This window comes from Taudactylus pleione, unplaced genomic scaffold, assembly GCF_031769625.1.
Source record: "Taudactylus pleione unplaced genomic scaffold, aTauple2 ptg000026l, whole genome shotgun sequence".
Lineage (NCBI taxonomy): Eukaryota > Metazoa > Chordata > Amphibia > Anura > Myobatrachidae > Taudactylus > Taudactylus pleione.
Window position 1 is genome coordinate 22,537,253 of NW_028284428.1, and position 24,763 is coordinate 22,562,015.

At 37.9% G+C, this 24,763-nt stretch overlaps 1 protein-coding gene across 1 annotated transcript in view; it reads left to right on the forward strand.

The window, feature by feature from the left end:
• LOC148539262 (acetylserotonin O-methyltransferase-like) overlaps positions 1-24,538 on the forward strand; it is a 92,244-nt gene extending 67,706 nt beyond the window's left edge. The window contains exons 7-8 of the mRNA XM_088451527.1: positions 20,759-20,881; positions 24,152-24,538. Coding sequence (XP_088307653.1) covers positions 20,759-20,881; positions 24,152-24,369 — 341 coding nt within the window. The 3' untranslated portion in view covers positions 24,370-24,538. The remainder of the gene's footprint in view (positions 1-20,758; positions 20,882-24,151) is intronic.
• Positions 24,539-24,763: the final 225 nt, after the last annotated feature.

A 24,763-nucleotide genomic window follows, 5' to 3' on the forward strand; every position in this document is an offset into this window, starting at 1 on the left:
GCTTCCAGTTAAACATCTGAACAATTTTCACTTTCATTAAAAATTATAGAATGATCTGTGTGTGTATTTTATATATTCTTTATTTATTTCATTTTTTACTTAACATTACATTTTTTTTATTCTAACTAGGTTTCACTTTAACTACAAAAGGAAACACAAAGTATAACAATGTTTTAAAGTTGGAAACCGAATAGAGGGCTACATTCAGACTTGTACACAACCCATACAAGTCCAATGGCAGGGGACTACGCGTGTGCATGACCCATTCTCTGCATGTTTATGAGCAGGGTGGGGGCGACATCTCGCTGACCATTTTACAAAATGGGGGGCATGTTGCCCCTATTTTGTAGGCATGCCAAGGCCAGGGTCTGCATCTTCCAACGCTGATTTCCTGGCCCCAGCTGAGCAGTTCCAGCAGTCATTCTGAGTAAGATTAGCCTTAATCAGATGTCTAATGGCTTCAACCATCGTGGCCGAAGAAGATCTGATGCTGCATCTTCAGACTGTGATGACAGCAGGAGTTGTCTTTTGTCCAAAGACACAGCTGCTGTGTGCATAGCGTACAACTCTCAACCAGGCCCGGAATCACCATTACTAAATGTATTTATCATTTAATATATTATTTACTTTTAATACTGACTGGGTCTACAACCTAATATTATTAGTATTAATATATTAAACAAATATACAAAATTAAATCAAATTAACTTAGAACTGATCATTTAACAATGTTTTATCAATTACGCATTATAATATGCTCTTACATTTATGAAGTGACAACCTGCTATATAAATAAAAGCAGAGTGCTGCAATAGAAAAACTGTCATAGATTAAATGAGGTCAGGGTGCCTATTTATTAAGTAATATTTGCAGGATATACCCCGCAAACACCTGCTTCAGGAGGGTACTGTACCTGAAATTATTGACAATCCCCTGGATGTAACATTTTCCGATATCTGCTGCAGTTCCTTCATGTCTGACAGAAGAATCTAGCTTTCTATGAGGGCTGCTGTCAGACTTTCCAAGCTCTGGAATGCAATGGCGGTAGCCCGTTGTAGCCTATGAGCTACATTTGTAGAAGTTTTGCTGTTGTCCGCTCATACATGTGCCACCGGACGTCAGTGTATGCACAGCTGGCCAAAGCAGAAAGTAAAGTGATTGCAGCTGTGATCACTTTACATCTACTGTTTGCTGGGCTGGACTCCGATCCAAGCCCTGTCCTGGCGACTCAATAATAATACATCCGGGCGAATTAGGATTCCTTATTGCGCAGATTCACGGTGAGGAGGAACCCTTATTTTCAGGGGCTGGCCACATAGATTAATAAATAATATGCTCCTGAGACTTTATTGGTATAAATAACAGATTGAATTTACAATCATTGTGAATCATAAGGGCATATAGCGAACAACAGGTTAACCCACCGTTAGTGTTTTCCCTGCATCACATTATGGAGGGGATGTCCTTTTACAGGCAATGGGAGAACATCATTAAAAAAGGTAAAAATAGGGATCTTCTAACTAATTTATTTGTAAAAACAGAAATTCAACATATACTTTTTTTATTCTTTAAAGGGAAGTAACTTTTAAATGTGTATCTAATAGTCACATTTCATAACTGTCCTACAAATGATCTCAGTTACAGTATTATTCTGGAGGACACAAAGTGTTTGTATGAGTGTCAAACACACTAACTCTCTGCATGTCAAGTGCAGGCAAAGAGGAGGAAGGATGTAGATGAATTTCAGTACACAAAGGAGGCACACCTTGGAGGGGTGTTTTATAGCTTCTCTGCTCTCCCTCAGGTGCCATGTGACTGTGGTTGTCATGTCAGATAGACAGCAATGTATGGAATAATAAATCATTTGTAGCATCCTGAAGTAATAAACCAAGTCAAAATGGTGTACTTAAAGATTCTTCTTATAGTCTAATTCAGTGATTTGAAGATAATACCTGATTTTTTTAATGGGATTTTTGCTTTATTTTTAAATAAAATGTTTGCATGCAATATAATATTTATAAATAAGTATAGTATTCATAAATAATTACAAATTGAAAAGGTTGCTTTCAATCTAAACAAGGCTAAAACATTTAATAAAAAAGCATAATACTGTTATTGATAAAAATTCTGATTTAGCACCAAGGTTATCCAATTATCAAAAATTGTGTGTGAAATATACCAATGACCATTTAACAATTTTAATATTTTTCATAAGCTATAATCAAGAAATACAATTATTTCCTGATGATTTCATAGGAGTCATGATATAAATGCTGTATAAATTCCTTATAATGAAGACTGCACACAGTTTAAGATAATGGGCCAAATGTAATAGGGTGAGAGTTTAGAAAAGTGAGAGTTTCTGACACTTTTTAAACTTTGCCAATGTAATAGAGTCCAAAAACAAAGTAAAAGAGCGAACTTGCATGTTTTTTTAGACTTAAAAAACTCTCAAGATTTAAAATCTCATTCAGATGTTTTCCCATTTTGAAGATAAAACTCAACCAATGTGAGAGTTTACTGCTAAACGCTCACATTTTCTAAACTCTCACCCTATTACATTTGGCCCACTATGTTTTCCTGTTAACATAAATAACATTCATTTCAAATAACACAGTAACAAATATAGTACATAATTATGGTAATACAGTTTAGATATGCTTTGTTACTGTGCATCTGGTATATTCAAGGTTATTCCCACTGTATTTTGTGAGAGTGTCCCAACCTGCTGTATATTGGGTATGTGCGTGTATCCTTGTATTTGGGGTATTTATTAACTGCTTTGCATATGCATAATGTGGAGGTGTGTGCTCTCCCTATTGTGTGTGTATGTATATATTTGTGTGTATGTGTGTATATATATATATATATATATATATATATATATAGGATAAAAGCACTGTCCTATAGCAAAGGATAAGGGCGCTCTCCAACATTAAGTTATTAGAAAAATTGCTTTATTCAGGCATCATATTGCCACAATCACCGAATAAAGCAATTTTTCAAACAACTCAACGTTGGAGAGTGCCAATGTCCTTTGCTAATGGACAGTGCTTTTGTGTATTTTGGATCTTTGCGATCTTAGCGGCACCCCTCAGGTGACATTTTTTTGGTGTGAGTGCAAGAAAGAATTGTGGAAAATATATATATATATATTAGGGATGTGCAGGCTCGGTTCTGCTCGGTTCCGTTCGGTTCTTTTTACCGAATCTTATTGGCTATCCAAAACTCGTGACAGCTGAAACCCAATAAGATCCGGTAAAAAGAACCGAATGGAACCGAGTAGAACCGAGCCTGCACATCCCTAATATATATATATATATATATATATACGCAAGGAGACCCCTGTACCCCAGGGATCATGCGGCACTCAGCGGACTTCCAAAAGTAGCAAATAGATTTTATTCCATAACTCGACGTTTCAAGAACTACACGGTCAAGTGCATCAAAGAAAAATCTAACACCAGCTGCTTTCCGTGAACAGCATCGTCTCATGGAGCACAGGGTCCGTGACCTCATCACTCTGCGTCTAGACCGGCAAGGAACTCCCCCAGCGTTGTCTAGGAAACTATTACCAGGCAATAATAAACAAACATCTCTGAAAGGAATATGTGTTGCCCAGGACCGCGGACCTCTGCTGCTCCCAGAGAGAGCAACTGTGAACAAACAAAATAATAAAATATTTAAAAGTGAGCAGTGCACATATAAATAAAAGCAAATCAGACAAATATTTAAAAAGCACAAGTCAACGTAAGCAGCAATAGTATGTATAGTGCAGCAAATAGATATTGATATGTATAAGTACCAAGGTTTATATTATAAACATCCGATGTGGTCAATACTGGTAAATATAAGTCAGCATTAGTTTAATCCTATACTCAATTTTAAATATACAATAATATGCAGGCTAGTTATAAGCATGTATTCCAGGAAAGTTTTTCATTGAGCCCACCAGGAGATACTGTATTAAGGGAAAATATCCAACGTGCTTCCCTTATCGAGAGCAATTTTGCCCTGTCTCCTCCACAAACTCAATGGGGGTATATGATCAATGATTTTATAACTCAGATCTTTTAGTTGGTGCTTTGCTTCACTGAAGTGTCTGGCCACTGGCTGCTCGCTTACTTTGCCTCCGATGGCCGCTTTAATGGCTGAACGATGGAGGGCAATCCTTTCTTTAAACATTCTGATTGTCTGTCCAATGTAGCAAAGACCACACGGACAAGTTATCATATATACCACAAAGCGAGATGAACAGGTAACCACATGTTTAATGTCAAACACTCTACCAGTATGTGGGTGCTTAAAAGTGGAACCCATCTCCAAGTATTTGCATGTGGTACATGAAATGCACCTATAGCATCCAGGCTGTTTTGTAGATGTAAAATTGTTCTTCCGTCTAAAAGGGGTTATGTCACTCTTCACTAGAATGTCTTTAAGATTTCTACCCCATCTGTAGCTTACTAAAGGAAATTTGTTTAATAAACCGGGCAGATCTTTGTCACTCCGGATAATTGGCCAGAGTGCCTTTGATGCTCTAGGGATCACCGAACTTGCCAAAGTGTATTCTGTGATCAGGGAGATTTTATTCCTAGTGTCCCGTATGATCGAGTTATTCAACAATGTCAACCTTGGCATTTGTAGTACTTCTTTCTTTTGTCTTAATAATGTCTGTTTATTGTACTCTCTTTTTACAAACTTAGTGACAATCTGATCAAGTTCCTTTTCCACTTCAGAGCTGTTACTGGTAATGCGAACTGCACGTATCATCTGGGACCTAGCCCGTCCCTTTTTCAATGCCGGAGGATGAAAACTGCTTGACATAAGTAGCGTATTACGATCAGTGTCCTTGGTGTATAATGATGTCTCAAATTTATTATTAATTATCTTAATGGTGACATCCAGATAATTAATAGATGAGGTACTGTATTCAAAGGTGAATTTAATAGGGGTATTTTGATGATTGACATTAGAAATCATGTTTTTAAAGGATAATTCATCCCCTTTCCAGAGCAGGAGCTGGTCGTCTATATATCTCACATAGAGACTTATATTCGCTGCGATGGCTGGATCTGTAAAGAAAAAATTCTCTTCTTGGGCAAACATAAATATGTTGGCAAAGGCTGGTGCCACATTAGAGCCCATAGCACATCCGCTTCATTGTAGGTAATACTCACCATTAAATAAAAAATAGTTTCTAGTCAGGGTAAGTTCTAACAGAGATATAAAGAAGTCAATATCTACAACATCAAAATTCACCTTATGTAGAAATGTTCTTGTGGCTTCAATGCCTTCCTTATGCGGTATCACCGTGTACAGACTCTTAACATCAAGTGTACACATTAAGGTATTATCTGGTACATGTCCAAAAGAGGAGAGTCTCTGTAAAAGGGAAGTAGTGTCCTTGAGAAATGTTTTTTGTGCCATAAGAAATGGTTGTATAAGGTTATCCAAAAATTGAGAGATAGGTTGGTACAAAGATCCTCTGGCAGAAATTATAGGTCTGCCAGGGGTTTTGGTCTGGTCCTTGTGGATCTTGGGCACAGTATACAGTAGTGGTACCAACGGGTGCGATTGTATTAGAAATTTGATAATTTTTGGTTCCAAAATTTTATTTTCTTGGGCCTGTGATAAATATTGTCCAGTTCCCTTTTGTACAATTCCGTTGGATCACCTCTGAGTTTTTCATATGTATTGTGGTCAGACAATTGTCTATCTATCTCATATTGATAATCTTGTAGATTTTGAATAACTATGGCTCCCCCTTTGTCCGCAGGGCGGATAATAATAGAGGGGTCCTCTGATAGTGTTTTCAGAGCTTTCTGTTCCTCTGGAGATAGATTATGATAAATTTTAGGTTGTGCCTGTAAAAACCGGTGGACTGAGTCATCCATCAGTCTAGAAAATGTTTTTATTGAAGAATTGTTTGATATTGGATCAGTTGGAAGAAGAGTGCTTTTTTAGAAAAGATGTAAACAATGAAGGGGATTCCTCAGAATTAAGATTTTCTTGATGTTGAAAGTATTCCTTTCATCTCAATGTACGTGCAAATTTATAATTATCAAGTTTCCAATCAAAATCATTGTGTTTATTGGTTGGAATAAAGGACAACCCTTTATTAAGTACTCTAGCTTCAATGTCTGTGATTGTTCTTGATGAAAGATTAAAAATCAGGTTTTCTTCTTGGTTGCTTTTCTGGAGCCTTTTGGTCTGACCACCACGTGGTCAAAGGGATAGACCGCGGAGTTGAAGGCTCATCTGAATCCTGCACCTGAAAATCGCTATCACTTTGTGAAGACATTGGTTCTTTTCTCAATCTTTGTTTTCTATTTCTCCAATTAGGGCGTCCTCTCGAAGGACCTGTTGGAGTTGGTCCAAAGCCGCTAAGCCAACGGTAAACCCGCTTTTCTTCATAATCTAAACTCACTGTGGCCCACTTTCCTTTTTTATATTTTAATAAATCTTTTTTGTATTGGTCACATTGGATTGCTAATTTATTCCAAAGTTGTTGGTAGGTATTATCATCCAACATTTTTTTATTTTTAGTTGTATAAGTCTCAATTTTTGTTTTAACATTTTTAAGTTCCTTGCCTGACTCCTCGATCACTAAAATCATAAGGTCCAAACTACATTTATTTAAAATTGCTACCCATCTACAGCAAAATTCCGCATTTTTACATCCTATAGTTGGACAATTATTTATCCTAAAACCACGAGGTATTAGTTTAGCTCTAAAATAATCAGATAAAGTGCTGCCGTGCAATAAGTAGTCTATTTCTTTTCTTTTTAATTTAATAAGATGGTTGCATATATCTTCAGCAGAATTAGCGTCCTGTAGTGTGGTCTCATTTGATTGAAATAGTATTGCAGAAATTTCTTCTTCAGAGAAACTTAACGTTTCTCCCTTAGGTAGATCCAAGTTGACAAAGGATAAAGGGTCACAGTCTAGGTTAGTTGAATCCATATTTATTCAAAGGTGCAAAACACAAATAATGAAGTACAACTGTATTCCACTTGCTTGCAAAAAATTCTTCCAAATGCCAGCAGAAGAGAATGCTAAAGTGCCTGTGCCAAATTCAGTTTGTGCAAATTACAAGAGCTTGGTGCAAAAGTGCAAGTGAACAGTGCAAACAGAAATTTCAATGTATCACTGGAAGAATCTAATTTCTTCGGTGCCTCCAGTCTTTGGGCTGAAAAGATCAGTCCAAATTACATCAATGCATGTAGAGGGGCACTCGCAATATCACGTTTTATGCCGGGGTGCCATCCATCTGTGATAAATATACGCAAGGAGACCCCTGTACCCCAGGGATCAGGCGGCACTCAGCGGACTTCCAAAAGTAGCAAATAGATTTTATTCCATAAATCGACATTTCAAGACCTACACAGTCTTTTCATCAGGATATACATTAAACATATAAAGCAAAAATAAGCTTACCTATATACCCAAGTGCATCAAAGAAAAATCTAACACCAGCTGCTTTCCGTGACCAGCGTCGTCTCATGGAGCACAGGGTCCGTGACCTCATCACTCTGCGTCTAGACTGGCAAGGAACTCCCCCAGCGTTGTCTAGGAAACTATTACCAGGCAATAATAAACAAACATCTCTGAAAGGAATATGTGTTGCCCAGGGCCGCGGACCTCTGCTGCTCCCAGAGAGAGCAACTGTGAACAAACAAAATAATAAAATATTTAAAAGTGAGCAGTGCACATATAAATAAAAGCAAATCAGACAAATATTTAAAAAGCACAAGTCAACGTAAGCAGCAATAGTATGTATAGTGCAGCAAATAGATATTTACCAGTATTGACCACATTGGATGTTTATAATATAAACCTTGGGACTTATACATATCAATATCTATTTAAGTTAAGTTTCTCTGAAGCAGAAATTTCTGCAATACGATTTCAATCAAATGAGACCACACTACAGGATGCTAATTCTGCTGAAGATATATACAACCATCTTATTAAATTAAAAAGAAAAGAAATAGACTACTTATTGCACGGCAGCACTTTATCTGATTATTTTAGAGCTAAACTAATACCTCGTGGTTTTAGGATAAAGAATTGTCCAACTATAGGACGTAACAATGCGGAATTTTGCCGTAGATTGGTAGCAATTTTAAATAAATGTAGTTTGGACCTTTTGATTTTAGTGATCGAGGAGTCAGGCAAGGAACTTAAAAATGTTAAAACAAAAATTGAGACTTATACAACTAAAAATAAAAAAATGTTGGATGATAATACCTACCAACAACTTTGGAATAAATTAGCAATCCAATGTGACCAATACAAAAAAGATTTATTAAAATATAAAAAAGGAAAGTGGGCCACAGTGAGTTTAGATTATGAAGAAAATCGGGTTTACCATTGGCTTAGCGGCTTTGGACCAACTCCAACAGGTCCTTCAAGAGGACACCCTAATTGGAGAAATAGGAAACAAAGATTGAGAAAAGAACCAATGTCTTCACAAAGTGATAGCGATTTTCAGGTGCAGGATTCAGATGAGCCTTCAACTCCGCGGTCTATCCCTTTAGGGGTAAGTACCAGGAAGCAAGGAGAATTACCACCATTAAATCCACAAGACGTGGTGGTCAGACCAAAAGGCTCCAGAAAAGCAACCAAGAAGAAAACCTGATTTTTAATCTTTCATCAAGAACAATCACAGACATTGAAGCTAGAGTACTTAAAAAAGGGTTGTCCTTTATTCCAACCAATAAACACAATGATTTTGATTGGAAACTTGATAATTATAAATTTGCACGTACATTGAGATGAAAGGAATACTTTCAACATCAAGAAAATCTTAATTCTGAGGAATCCCCTTCATTGTATACATCTTTTCTAAAAAAGCACTCTTCTTCCAACTTTGATCCAATATCAAACAATTCTTCAATAAAAACATTTTCTAGACTGATGGATGACTCAGTCCACCGGTTTTTACAGGCACAACCTAAAATTTATCATAATCTATCTCCGGAGGAACAGAAAGCTCTGGAAACGCTATCAGAGGACCCCTCTATTATCCGCCCCGCGGCCAAAGGGGAGCCTTAGTTATTCAAAATCTACAAGATTATCAATATGAGATTGATAGACAATTGTCTGACCACAATACATATGAAAAACTCAGAGGTGATCCAACAGAATTGTACAAAAGGGAACTGGACAATATTTTATCACAGGCCCATGAAAATAAAATTTTGGAACCAAAAATTATCAAATTACTAATACAATCGCACCCGTTGGTACCACTACTGTATACTGTGCCCAAGATCCACAAGGACCAGACCCAACCACCTGGCAGACCTATAATTTCTACCAGAGGATCTTTGTACCAACCTATCTCTCAATTTTTGGATAACCTTCTAAAACCATTTGTTATGGCACAAAAAACATTTCTCAAGGACACTACTTCCCTTTTACAGAGACTCTCCTCTTTTGGACATGTACCAGATAATACCTTAATGTGTACACTTGATGTTAAGAGTCTGTACACGGTGATACCGCATAAGGAAGGCATTGAAGCCACAAGAACATTTCTACATAAGGTGAATTTTGATGTTGTAGATATTGACTTCTTTATATCTCTGTTAGAACTTACCCTGACTAGAAACTATTTTTTATTTAATGGCGAGTATTATCTACAATGAAGCGGATGTGCTATGGGCACCAGCCTTTGCCAACATATTTATGTTTGCCCGAAGAGAATTTTTTCTTTACAGATCCAGCCATCGCAGCGAATATAAGTCTCTATGTGAGATATATAGACGACCAGCTCCTGCTCTGGAAAGGGGATGAATTATCCTTTAAAAACATGATTTCTAATGTCAATCATCAAAATACCCCTATTAAATTCACCTTTGAATACAGTACCTCATCTATTAATTATCTGGATGTCACCATTAAGATAATTAATAATAAATTTGAGACATCATTATACACCAAGGACACTGATCACAATACGCTACTTATGTCAAGCAGTTTTCATCCTCCGGCATTGAAAAAGGGACTGGCTAGGTCCCAGATGATACGTGCAGTTCGCATTACCAGTAACAGCTCTGAAGTGGAAAAGCAACTTGATCAGATTGTCACTAAGTTTGTAAAAAGAGGGTACAATAAACAGACATTAAGACAAAAGAAAGAAGTACTACAAATGCCAAGGTTGACATTGTTGAATAACTCGATCATACGGGACACTAGGAATAAAATCCCCCTGATCACAGAATACACTTTGGCAAGTTCCGTGATCCCTAGAGCATCAAAGGCACTCTGGCCAATTATCCGGAGTGACAAAGATCTGCCCGGTTTATCAAACAAATTTCCTTTAGTAAGCTACAGACGGGGTAGAAATCTTAAAGACATTCTAGTGAAGAGTGACATAACCTCTCTTAGACGGAAGAACAATTTTACATCTACAAAACAGCCTGGATGCTATAGGTGCATTTCATGTACCACATTCAAATACTTGGAGATGGGTTCCACTTTTAAGCACCCACATACTGGTAGAGTGTTTGACATTAAACATGTGGTTACCTGTTCATCTCGCTTTGTGGTATATATGATAACTTGTCCGTGTGGTCTTTGCTACATTGGACAGACAATCAGAATGTTCAAAGAAAGGATGGCCATTAAAGCGGCCATCGGAGGCAAAGTAAGCGAGCAACCAGTGGCCAGACACTTCAGTGAATTAAAGCACCAACTAAAAGATCTGAGTTATAAAATCATTGATCATATACCCCCATTGAGTCGAGGAGGAGACAGGGAAAAATTGCTCTCGATAAGGGAAGCACGTTGGATATTTTCCCTTAATACAGTATCTCCTGGTGGGCTCAATGAAAAACTTTCCTGGAATACATGCTTATAACTAACCTGAATATTTGAGATTGAGTATAGGATTAAACTAATGCTGACTTATATTTACCAGTATTGACCACATTGGATGTTTATAATATAAACCTTGGTACTTATACATATCAATATCTATTTGCTGCACTATACATACTATTGCCGTTTACGTTGACTTGTGCTTTTTAAATATTTGTCTGATTTGCTTTTATTTATATGTGCACTGCTCACTTTTAAATATTTTATTATTTTGTTTGTTCACAGTTGCTCTCTCTGGGAGCAGCAGAGGTCCGCGGCCCTGGGTATCACATATTCCTTTCAGAGATGTTTGTTTATTATTGCCTGGTAATAGTTTCCTAGACAACGCTGGGGGAGTTCCTTGCCGGTCTAAACGCAGAGTGATGAGGTCACGGACCCTGTGCTCCACGAGACGACGCTGGTCACGGAAAGCAGCTGGTGTTAGATTTTTCTTTGATGCACTTGGGTATATAGGTAAGCTTATTTTTGTTTTATATGTTTAATGTATATCCTGATGAAAAGACCGTGTAGGTCTTGAAACGTTGATTTATGGAATAAAATCTATTTGCTACTTTTGGAAGTCCGCTGAGTGCTGCCTGATCCCTGGGGTACAGGGGTCTCCTTGCGTATATTTATCACAGATGGATGGCACCCCGGCATAAAACGTGATATTGTGAGTGCCCCTCTACATGCATTGATATATATATATATACATATATATATATACATATATATATATGTTGTGCAGACAATATGGTAGCCACTATTTTGAATCCAGACTCAATTTTGTCACAATATATCACAAATACACCCTGTATAGACACCACAGTCATCAAAGCACAAATCCCCTAATCCCCAGGTATCATACAGTAATATCTGCATATAAAAATATGATTGCTCTATATGTAACCACATCATAATACAGCCATATAAAGTATCAACCCTATATGCAGAGCTTTTATTTAAAACTCATATGCAGTTCACAATAATCTCTTAATAATTTTGGGAAAACACCAGCATTAATAAATATATCTGGACTGGACCCGATCACAGGATGTAGTTACATCTATTGATCATGTAGGAGGCTTGGCACAAAATTTTGCCTTTTCTTTTGTGTTAGTGAACTCAAAAGTGGTTTGACCATTTGCCTCCATCTTCCCAAAAATCCAACAAAATCAAAGCAATCATTAAGGCATTTTTACTGTACTAATGGCTGTCCATTCTTGCCTAATCAATGCTTGGAGTTTGTCAGAATTTGTGGGTTTTTGTTTGTCCATCCACCTCTTGAGGATTGACCACAAGTTCTCAATGGGATTAAGGTCTGGGGAGTTTCCTGGCCATGGACCCAAAATTTTGATGTTTTGTTCCCCGAGCCACTTAGTTATCACTTTTGCCTCATGGCAAGGGTCTCCATCATGCTGGAAAAGGCATTGTTCATCACCATACTGTTCTTGGGTGGTTGGGAGAAGTTGCTCTTGGAGGATGTTTGTTACCATTCTTTATTCATGGCTGTGTTCTTAGGAAAAATTGTGAGTGAGCCCACTGACTTGGCTGAGAAGCAACCCCACAAATGAATGGTCTCAGGATGCTTTACTGTTGGCATGACACAGGACTGATGATAGCGCTCACCTTTCCTTCTCCAGATAAGTGGATGCCAGATGCCCCAAACAATCGGAAAGGGGATTCATCACAAAAAATAACTTTACTCCAGTCCAATCCCTGTATCTTTTGCAGAATATCAGTCTGTCCTTGATGTTTTTCCTGAAGAGAAGTGGCTTCTTTGCTGCCCTTCTTGACAACAGGCCATCCTCCAAAAGTCTTCACCACACTGGGCGTGAAGATTCACTCACACCTGCCTGCTGCCATTTCTGAGCAAGCTCAGCACTGGTGGTGCCCCTATCCTGCAGCTGAATCAACTTTAGGAGACATCCTGGTGCTTGGTGGATGTTCTTGGGCATCCTGAAGCCTTCTTCACAGCTATTGAACCTCTCTCCTTGAAGTTCTTGATGATCCAATAAATGGTTGATTTAGGTGCAATCTTACTAGCAGCAATATCCTTGCCTGTGAAGCCTTTTTTGTGCAAAGCAATGATGACTGCACATTTTTTCTTGCAGGTAACCATGGTTAAAAGAGGAAGAACAATTATTTCAACCTCCACCCTCCTTTTAAAGCATCGAGTCTGTTATTCTAACTCAATCAGCATGACAGAGTGATCTCCAGCCTTGTCTTTGTCAACACTGTCACCTGTGTTAACGAGAGACTCACTGACATGATGTGGCACGGCTGAAATGCAGTGGAAATGTTGTTTTTGGGATTAAGTTCATTGTCATGGCAAAGAGGGACTTTGCAATTAATTGCAATTCATCTTATCACTCTTCATGACATTCTGGAGTATATGCAAATTGCCATCATAAAAACTGAAGCAGCAGACTTTGTGAAAACCAATAGTTGTGTCATTCTCAAAACTTTTGGCCATGGCTGTACATTACAGAAACATGCATATATAGAGCGTGTAAAGTATTTTTGTATTATTTTATATTCAACTGACACTCACAAACACACTCTCTGATGGATCTAAAGCCGCCCCATACATGGTGGGATATGCACCTTGCCATGCGATGGCGGATCCGACGGCCAACATATTGGGCATTCCCCACACATGGTGTGATCAGGTGGGTGAGCGCCCAATATACCAGCACCCCCCCCTCCCCCCGCATAAGGCCACATGGGATCGTACATCGCAACCCTAGCTGAACCTGCAGTAAGATCTGGAGGTGTGATGTATGGCCTCTCTGGTGTGCGCACTATCTGATATCATGCCCATACACGGTACGATATAGCAGCAATATCATACTGATCAATCGGATTGTCTGCTTTATAGCACCGTGTATGGGCATCTTAAGTTTAGCATCTTGGGGAACTGGTGAAATACAGAAATGTCTAATATTTTAATGTTTAGAAAATTATAAATGTTCCAGCCTAATAGCTGCAGGACTAATCTTTTCTATTGTTAAGATTATCCCTGGCAACAGATTGAGATATATTGCAAGACAATCCTATAAAAAGCATCAATGTAAGATCCTTTGGCATATGAAGAATTAAAGGTAGAGGGGGAGTTAAAGATACTATGAAAATCAGAAACATTTCTCAAACAAGTTGGAGGTTCATTGGAGGTTTGACAGTCATATTAGGGATACTGTCAGTGCTAATCAGATGTTTTTGACATTCTAAATACATTTATTGAAATTACAGAACCAATTAAAGCTATTGTAATCATTTGTAGGCACAAATATCAGCCTACTAGAAAGAAGTATGGTTTGTGTTTTACTTAATAGAGTGACAAATTAAAAAGCAACCATAGAGTATTCAATAAATGTGCTTTTGTAGTACTGTAGGCAAATGTTAATCCTCTACAACCTTTTTTTTCTGTCTAAAGATCTTTTTGGAAAATGGATTGTTTTGCTGGTTAAAATGATCTAGAGTCACAGTACTACAAGCCATCAGTTCTATTTGAAGTAATACAAATAAAAGCTCCATTAGAAATCTTGAAAATAGGGGTGTCTGTGACACTGCTAATAACATAAGTTTCTTTGTGTGTAGCAGGGTTTCAAATATTTAATGGCATATGTGCTTGTGTATTAGTGGAGAGGGAGGAATTATGGAAATGTATCAAAATCCTCTTACAAATCCGTCATAAATCATAGACAGTAAATATTTATATACAATAAATTATATTGTTTACAAAATTCAAAGAGGGTAACAAACTTTCCATATTTGTTTTTTTAAAATCTGTTTCTTTCATGGTTACAGTATTTTAAATACCAGGATACCTTTTGTCTACAGTGCCTGGGAGTTGCTATCAAAACCCCAGTGACTCCTAGATTAGCTAATTTGGGGACTTTTGGGAACATTTCATCATTTGCACCAGCAGTCCCTTCCATAACTCTCTATATAAATGGAAGCTCTACATGGAAGAGTCCTCATACACCAGTTGTGCCAAACTGTCCTTCTCGATGTGCCAAGTCCTGTGCCAAGTCCTGTCTTTTTCGCTCAAAGTGTGTATCTTACTCACACAAATTAAACAATTGAAAGCAACAAAACTGCTTAGCTGGACTGCACTGCTCAATTTGATGTGCAATAGTTGTACATCTGTGTGCGAATGAGTCTGATTCTGTATACTAAAAGCTATGATGCAGCGCCCACGGCTTTTTCTCAAAAGTTTACTTGTGCTTTATCTGTGACTTTTTATGTGTGTAAAACAAATTTTTGTGCGGTTAAAATCACAGCCCAGTGTCTCTAAGACACATTGAGTGATGTTTTGCTGCATTTGAGATGCAACTAAGAAGCACAATTTAAAGCAAAAGTCGCCATGCTACACTGCTTAGCGCAGCTCAGTCACATCGAGTGTCTCACGTTGTATGGCGTATTGAGGCTTGGTGTATGATGACACATCTGTATATGATCTGATATTTATCTGGTGTTTAATGGAGTTTGATGACCAAAATTTTTGTCAAATCAAACTAGTCTGCAGATTTAGTCAGACATCAAAAGTGTCCCTAGATCTTTTAATTAAAATTGCTTGGGTGTCCTATTTCTAAACACAAAAACAGGGTGCAGGCGCTAAATACTAAAATATAATAGTAGCTAATGTGAAACTCAGAATAACATAACTTTATAAAAAGTCAGCAGCAAATAGATATACGTGTTTGTGAGGACACACAACTACCACTAATCAATATGGTGTAACTCTAATGAAAAAAATATATTAAATCAATTTGCGCTAATCCAAAGTGAATAAAAAGTGTATATATAAAAAATATACATATATACTCAGGGGGTTGGATAAATTAATTAAAAGATATATATATATATATATATATATATATATATTTATCTAATATAATGCACACCAAAGATGATATCCATCTAAAATACAACCGGCTGTATAACCTAAATGCAAGAGTATTTCATATAATACTTTATACCTTAAATGCATTAAAATAAAGACAACAGATGTTAATGCACAACTTTGGTTATAATAATAACCCCATGGCGATGTTTCTGATGTGACTAATAGAAATTATACTATATATTAAAAAGTCTTAGTCCAGAGAAATATACCAGCTTATCACTCCTGGTTCAATAAGACAAGCAAAGTGAAGCAAAATCAATAGTCACCACTCTCAGGGATAACCGCCAAAGTCCTGTGTAGTAGACGGGTAAAGTAATCCTGGGTATCCACTATGATGTAATCTGTGGCTGGGCAGCTGTAACCACAAACTGTCCTTATGTCCCACTGCCAAATGCTGCTTTACTTATAAGCATTGATGTCCGCTGTGAGTACTGAAAACCTCTATGTCCCAATCGGTTAGATCAGGGATGGGGAACCTCCGGCCCGCGGGCCGCATACAGCCCGCAAGACCATTTTATCAGGCCCGGCCAGCTGTGGTTCTCTTCCCTCTCTTTGTTTTTTTTCAGGCATCGCTGAACCCTGAGCACTCAGCTCAGACGCTGCCCGGCTGTGCGCGGCGCCGCAGTGTGACATCAGAAGTCACGCAGCGCCGTCCAGCCCCATGCCGCCCATTCTCCTTCAGCCCGCCCGCAGACATCTTAAGCGGAGGAGGACGGAGAGGTACAGCGCAGAGCAGTGGGACACGGAGTAAGGCAGCTCTCAGGCTGTCTGCTGAATATCTGAGGGATGGAAGGAGGAGGGAGTGAGCCCTGCTGATGCATTCCCAGGGAGCCATGGTGCTGCACCCCCACACACAGTGACTGATGACTGTGTGAGACAGTGGGTGTCTGGGCCTGCTGGAGCACCCATTGCTGTCTGACTGCTGTAGCTATGTTGGAGGAGAGGAGACTTAACTGGAGTTGTGCAATACTGGCCTGGGTGCCTTTTAATTTTCCTGTGGGGCTGGGCTCTTTATAGCAGACACGTTGATAATTTTGTATGGCCTGCGAATGATTTTATAAACATCCAAATGGCCCTCGGCAGAAAAAAGGTTCCCCACCCCTGGGTTAGATGAACTCACCGGAGAAACTACAGTGCACTCGTGCAGGAAAAAACACCTGACAATGAGGTGATAGCTTGCAAGCAAAATGTAATCCTGATAGTCCCGTATTTCCTCCACATGGGCTCCTGATCCACTGATGTGTTTCACTCCTGTGTATTGGGAGCTTTTTCAAAGAGTGATTTACCTTCAGTATTTTCAACCTTATAAGCCCATTGTTTTAATTAATAATTGAATTCCACGGGTTCCTCAAAATTCTCATTAATTAAGCATACATCTGTTGTTCAACTTAATTTGGCTCTTTGGGAATTGACATTCAGCTCAACTTTGTCTCCAACAGAACTCCAATACTTATATATTGCCATAGGACATTTAAGCCAGTATAAAAAATAACTTGTAATATAGAATCTAAATAACGAAGAAAAAAAATATTAATATATATAGTGATAATAATACACAACCCATGTTTTAAAACCAAAAAGATATATATACACACATATATTTATTTGCAAATATAAGTGCACCTCATGGGAAATTAAACTCCGGACCCTGTGCTTACTAAACCGTCTCTCTACCACTATAATACCATCCTATCCCCGGACACTACTGAAAAAATAGGCATACATCATGCTCCATAAAGAAAAAGCAGCACTAACAGATGCTCGACGCTACAATGTCGCGCCATGGCATAGCGTGAATAGAAGGATTGTTTAATGCACAAGGAGGCTAGATGTATGTGGACACATCTGTATGTTGGCTTTATCTTGAATTTTACAATGATTAATTAGAGCATTAGTTGCATATGAATGTCAGGAGCAGTTAGTCTAGTACTGTCTTCTCTGTCCAGCCTGTACTTGCTGCTTGATATCTGCTGGACAGTCCCACTTGTTATTAGGCGGTTATATGAACGCAGCCACAGGTGTGCAAGGATCTACAGCTTTAAGGAGGCTGTTGATTGGCCCCCATCACTCTAAGCTGGTTATAAGCGAATATCCAATTGCAGGCAAAATTTTTACAAACCCCTTGGCACATGCTTTTTCCGGCAGCCGCAAGTTTTTTCCTATTCAATTGCTGAATAGAAAATCAGTCACAGTAATTCCTATAGAAATGGCAGCAGCAATTTTCTCGCAGCCCCAGAGCAGGTATAAAATATTAATAATGCTTATTTTAAGCTAAATATTTTGAAGACCCCTTCAGAACGCCTTGGACACCCCCCCTCCATCCTCCAATGACTAATTAGGCAATTGAAAGTCTTCTAGTCTAATTGGCCTTATAATTACATGTCATTATTGCTTGTTAAAACCAATAATGGCCTCCAATTAATTAATTAAAAAAATATTTTTTATCATTCTTTACTTACAATTTAATGCATTTTAATTTTTTTCTTTGGGACAGTAATAACCATTATTACTGTTACTCAATACTGGACTAAAACTTTCTTGTTACAGGATTTTTTATATGATTGCAGTCTGCACTGACCATTACTTATTTATTGGACATTGCTGTTTGATTCCTGCCTGGACTGATCCTTTTCTGTTTACTAGGATTTGTCATTGGATTGCCAAGAAGGCTGAGCCTTGCCTATTTGTGTACTTCTCTATTGTATTGCTGCTTTGCCATAAAATTGGACTCTGCAGTTGGTCTGATTTCTGCAAGTGAAATCTTATTGTTCTCTGAATTGATCCCTGATCACTCTGTGGTGCTGTACTTCCCAAACCTGCATCTGATTTACTAAATATCAGAAGTGGGTCACTTATAACTTTGTTATGGAAATTCCTATTCTCCAAACACCTGTTTTTTGTAGTACCTTGAAATTAAATTATTAGGAGAACCATGTACTGTAGAACACATAGTGTTCCAGGGAACAGGTTTTACTAGATTTGAAGGCCTCGTCAAGGTCAAGTCTAGTAATGTATCTATCAAACAAGGCTACATATTGTTGGAAATGATGTGTGTGCCGGTGATGATATTGCAGAGTTACTGTATGTAGGCACACACCAGCAGATGACTCAAACTATGAACAGCTCAGTTACTTAACCAGTGGTTTTGGTTTATTGAAAGATGGAAGGTACAGCCATGCTCACTGTTACATGTACAAAGCTAATGGAGGGGAGCTTGTGATAATGGTGCTGGATGCTGGAACAGCAATAAATGCAGGCATTAACCAGTTCTCTCATTGGAGCTAACTTAATTTCTACAGTAAAGACAAGATGTACTATACACTTGCTTAGTAGTGAGCTTGGTGGCCATCTTGGAACTGGACATGAAGCCTTTCTGGAGGACAGGAAGACAGAAGTATGCTCAGTAGCGCACTCTTGTTCCAAAACACATCAGGACAAATTATAAGCAATAGAATATTGTGAGGCAGCAATGCTAATCTCTCTGTCATCTTGTAGAAAGCCTTCTATATATCACAGGTGGATGAACAATTAATCTCTTCTATGCAAGGGAGAAATTTATTGTACTATATAATATATATTTTTTAAATATCCTTCCAGCTGGTATATTTAACAATTCTAATGATTTTAATATATTTGTTTCAAGAGTAACACCTTATCATTATTAACGACACATATTTTAGTTATGCGTTTTATTTATTTAATTACAGTATTCATGACTGATATGCTTATGTATATATTTTACATTATATGTACTGTATTTTATTCTTATTCATTTTAAAATAGTTAATTTTAATATCAATGCTTTTATTTATTTATGTATGTTGGTTCAGTTTGTGCTTCCTTTGTGTGGTCATATACACCCTTCAGGTGTAATAACAACATGGTGTCCTCAGTAGAAGAAGTTTCCCACCAAAATGCATTGCAGTGAGAACACATACATGACATGATATTTTTTATACTATTCTGACTTTTGGTACATTTTATATAACACCACCTTCCACCATGCTATAATATTTTTTTGAGAAATCACCCTTGAGATGCCCATGGTTTATTTGCTGCAACTGTGTCAGATTCTCACCTGTGTTAGAGGTTACTGCTGTTACTGTTTAAGATCTCCAAAAGATCAACGTTAGGCTAAAGGAATGAAATTATAGCTGATTGGATTGCTACATCGATCAGCTGTCATTTAGTGTATTGGATCTCTACTCTGTTCAAACTAGCCTACGGTTGTCACCAGTATAGGAGATGATGGCTGTGTCATAGAGATGACTAGGGAGAGACTCAGGGGATGACTATCTAATAGTATATTAGTCTGAGTGAATGGGGCACTGTTTATACCTCCAACACACCCAATGGTGGAGAAACCTCTTACAAGTTTACTAATAAATAGGCCTCTTTACATTTTAACATCTAAAACTGGCAATGAGACAAATTCCATGTAGTCATGCAATTGGAAAATTCTATGAATTTTTAAAGTATGAACTGTTTGTTAGCAATTAATTTTTTAAGTTTAGTCATTATTTAATTTTGAGATCAGGCGCGTAATAATGCCCAAGCCAGCCCATGTGCAGCAGGGACCCATCTCTAAGCAGTGGGCCCCCCTCAGCCGCACATCTTACCTCGTGTGACAGCAAGCGGGTCCCTTCTCCTCCTCTGCACCACCTTTCCTGTAATATTTGGGAAGATGGCGCATGCACACAAAAGAGTAAAGGCTCGGGCACATACCAGAGTCTTTGCTTTCATTGTTCAGTGTCATCTTCCAGAAAATATCCCTGGAAAGATGGAGCCCCCGAGGAAGATAGACCCACTTGCCTGCACAAAGGAAGTGTAATCTGGGTGCAGTGTGTACAGTGTGGGGCCCCACTGGACCCATGTGCACTGCACAACCTGCACCCATTATAAATATGCCTGTTTGCCATGCATTATTAAATTACTTCTGTTTTTCAGCGTTTGAAATTATGATTTTTTTTTTACAAAAGGAGATTTCTTTACTGACCCAATTCCTGAAGCAGACCTATATATTATAGCCAGGATTATGCACGACTGGGCAGAAGATAAGTGTCATCAACTGCTGAATAAAGTTTACCAATCCTGTAGACCTGGTGAGTTCTTATTCTTTTAAAAAATTAAGCCGTCTATTTCAAGAGCTAATGTAATGGCAAATGGTTCCAGTTCAATTACATTTTTTTATATTCAGCTCACATTTTTAACAATAAAAGTACAGCTAAGTTCAGGATTTGAATTGGTATGTATCCAGCCTTTTCATAGGAGTTTTAGCAACATTGGTGTTAAATTTACTACTTAATACTCGGCCAAACAAATATGGGTATAGATTTTGAAGCCTTTTAAATGTACATTGAACAAAGTTATCCTTGTATGGGGCTCAAAATAGTCTCTTCTCTTGCTCACATGTTTAGTTAGCTCTTCCTACCTTGTCACAGTGTCACCAGGAGTAGCATATATTGTTACTCACTTCTTCAAAAGTCAGCGAGCACCTACAGTAGTTACGCATTGAGAATCTATACCTGCACTAGTGAAGTATGCAGTGTATGCTTCTTTAAACATTGCAGTAATGTGGATGTCAATATATGACATCCTGATGCCACCAATGAGTGTAGAGAAACCTGGAGAAGCCCACAATAATAAAGCAGATTCAGCAGAAAAGCACATGCAGCTGCAGCCTCCAAAGGTTAGTAATGGGACCACACAGATTTCAATAAACCAGGGGGACACTCAGATGCTTCCATTAAAACACAAGGGTTAATTGGGTTGATTATCCAATAGTAATGGGAATTCCTTTCTCGACGCTATTCAAGTATATTGAGCAGATAATATGAATTATACATATATAACCTAAATTATTGAGTATGAACAAAAAGCTTATTCTGTATGGGCACATTTCAACATAATGGAAATCAGTCAAGCAAAAATTGTAGCAAACAAAACAAGTTTTTTAGATCAATAAAATTAAAATTATAATTATTAAAATACTTAAATGATTGTATTAAACTTGATATATTTTTGATTGGAAGTCTAAGCATGGAAAATAATGCGATCATTGTGGTAATATTAGGGTTGAACAAACATTCAGGCATCCAAGAAGAAATAAAGGATAGAAAGCTTGAAGTAAGAGAGACTAAGAATTGGAAGAGGTCCAGTAAAGACACGTAGGATTGGATATCATTATCATAAAGATGAAGTTGCTGACCAAAGCCTAAAGATGTAGATGCAGACTAAAGTACAGTAGCTGATAAGATTACTAAGTTAGGAGGTATAGAGTAAAAAGGGAAGAGAGTAACGGACAGAGCTTTGAGGGATTCCTACATGAAGCTGGTGGTTGAGACAGAGAAGGATTGCTTTCAGAGATAAAAAGAGAGCCAGGGGGTGACTGTGTTGCAAAGCTCAAATGAGTATGGAATGTGGAGAAGAATAGTGTTGTCTATGGTTACAAATGTTGCAGAGAGGTCAAAAACAAGGTGAACAGAGAAACGGTCTGTGACTTTGGCATTGAGGAGGTCATTGGTGACTTTGATTTGGGCAGTGTCTGTGGAATGGAGGGGCAGAAAGCCAGATGGAGTAGATTAGAGTAATAGTTTTCAGATTGGAAGCTGGTGAGATGGGTGTAGACAAACTTCTCTAAAGATTTGAAGAAAAGGAGAGGTTTTGTCTGCTAGTTTGAGAGAGGGATGGGGTCAAGAGAATATTTTTTTTTAAAATGGGGAATTCAAGTGTATGTTTGAAGGAAATGGGGACAAGGTTGAGGCAGAGTGGATAAAGATTGGAAGAGTGGGATGGATAGGGATCAAGGGGGCAAGTTGGAGTGGGAGAAGATAAGAGAATAGCTTAATTTTACCTTGCAATGAAGAAGTAGCATAAGAGGGAGTAGAAGAGGGGAAGTGGGGTAGGGCAGGAAAGATCTGGTGGACGAGTTTTCCTGTCTGATAGATTCTGTTTTGGAGGTGAAAACTGAGGTGAAATCAGAGGCGGAGGGAGAAGGAGGAAGAGGGAGGGTGAGCAGAGAAGGGAGTTGAAGGTGGGTTGGAGGATTGGGGTCAGATGAGAACCTTGAAGAAAAACTATTTGGCTTTAGGGAGGATACAATGAAATGAGAGTAATTTAAGGAGCACAGCAAGAGGGGGAGATTTCCATGTGTGGCACTTAATGAGCATTTTTGGAGTGATTAAGTTTGGAGTGCCAGGGTTGGGGCTTAGAACATTGGATGCTGACAAAAGTGACAAAGGTGGTAGAGCCAAGAGCAAAGGTGAAAGAGTAGTTGTACAAGGTGATAGATGGATTGGGACAAGCCAAGATAGTGACAGAGAAAGGAGGGTTTTGAGTGGGAAGATAAGATAGTGGGGTAAAGGGTATAGATATTAAATTTGATGTGAGAATACATGGGAGCAAGTGAGGGTGTTGGAAAGCAGTTAAGGTGAGCTACAGAAGTTATGGTCAATGAAATAGCAAAAGCAGTGAGTGGTGAGTACAGTATATATATATATATGAAATGGCAAAAGCAGTGAGTGATGAGTACAGTATATATATATATATATATATATATATTTATTTATATATATATATATATAATTAGCTGGCATACATGGCATTGCCGGTTTTAAAAATGGACCTTGAAGTACATCTGCAGCCTTCATTTGTTTACATTGCAGACCAGCATTGGAGACCATGGTATATGAAAATGTGCTAGGAGTAAATTAATAACTGTCAGTGCAGGTGCAGTGTGACAGTTGATCCTCCGACTCACTGCTCTTCCATTGCTGCCCTACATACTCACCACTGGTGCATATCAGCCTATGTCTTCAGATCAGTACAGTTTCCACGGCCTACTTGGTGGGCAGCATGTGACCCTGACGAACTTCAAATGCCAAATTTGGTGGAGCTACTGTAGGTACAAAACTCTGGCCATGTATAAATAGCAAACAAACAGACACAAACACTTTCTTCCATATATATATATATAGAGAGAGAGAGAGAGAGAGAGAAAAGAGAAAAAAGAGAGAGAAAAGAGAAAAAAGAGAGAAAAAAGAGAGAAAAAAGAGAGAAAAGAGAGAAAAAAGAGAGAAAAAAGAGAGAAAAAGGATGATTGTCTCTTAGGGGGAGAATTAGCTTGGAGAAAGATAAAGTGAAGATAGACAAAGTACTCACTAATCAGATTTTAACTGTCACCCTACAGGCTGTGTTTAAAATATGACAGCCAGAAGTTGCTTGGTTAGTACATTCTCTTTTCACTTTGGTAAATATCTCTATTAGTATCTGAAATACATGTAATATACAGTAAATATATTTTTAGTTATCAATTTTCCAATAATCCTCACTTGTGAAATGTACTTTGTCTGTTTCTTCTGTGATATGTAAAGGAGGTGGAGTACTTCTGGTTGAAGTTCTTTTAAATGAAGACAGAAGTGGCCCAGTGACTTCCCAGCTGTACTCATTAAACATGTTGGTCCAGACGGAAGGCAAAGAAAGGACCCCATCTGAATACGCAAAGCTCCTCACAGACTGTGGCTTCAGGGACATTCAAGTGAAATCAACTGGAAAGCTATATGATGCAATTCTGGGAAGAAAGTTGGCATAATTTTATACAAATTAGTTACAGTTTGCATCAAAGCTTAATGTATTTTAGTGATAATTAGATATTATCACTTCTATTTTTGGACGAAGACCTATTTGAAATGTTAAATTAATGCAAACTATCTTTGTTTTGTGTGAAAACATTTCTTGAAATACAAAACAATTATCCAGTAGATGTCGCCAGAGTTTCATGTTTTATACTATACATGGTTATTGAGACAGAAATAGTTGTCGTTTGTAAAAGATTAAATAAAACATTATAAAAGTTTAATTATAAAGTTACAATACTGTGCTCTGTTCTTATAATTGCTACACTATATAGTAGAGTCCTAGTTATTGTCAGTTTGTTATTATTCTAGACTTGTAAATGATGTATTTTGCAGATTTGCAAATGATCC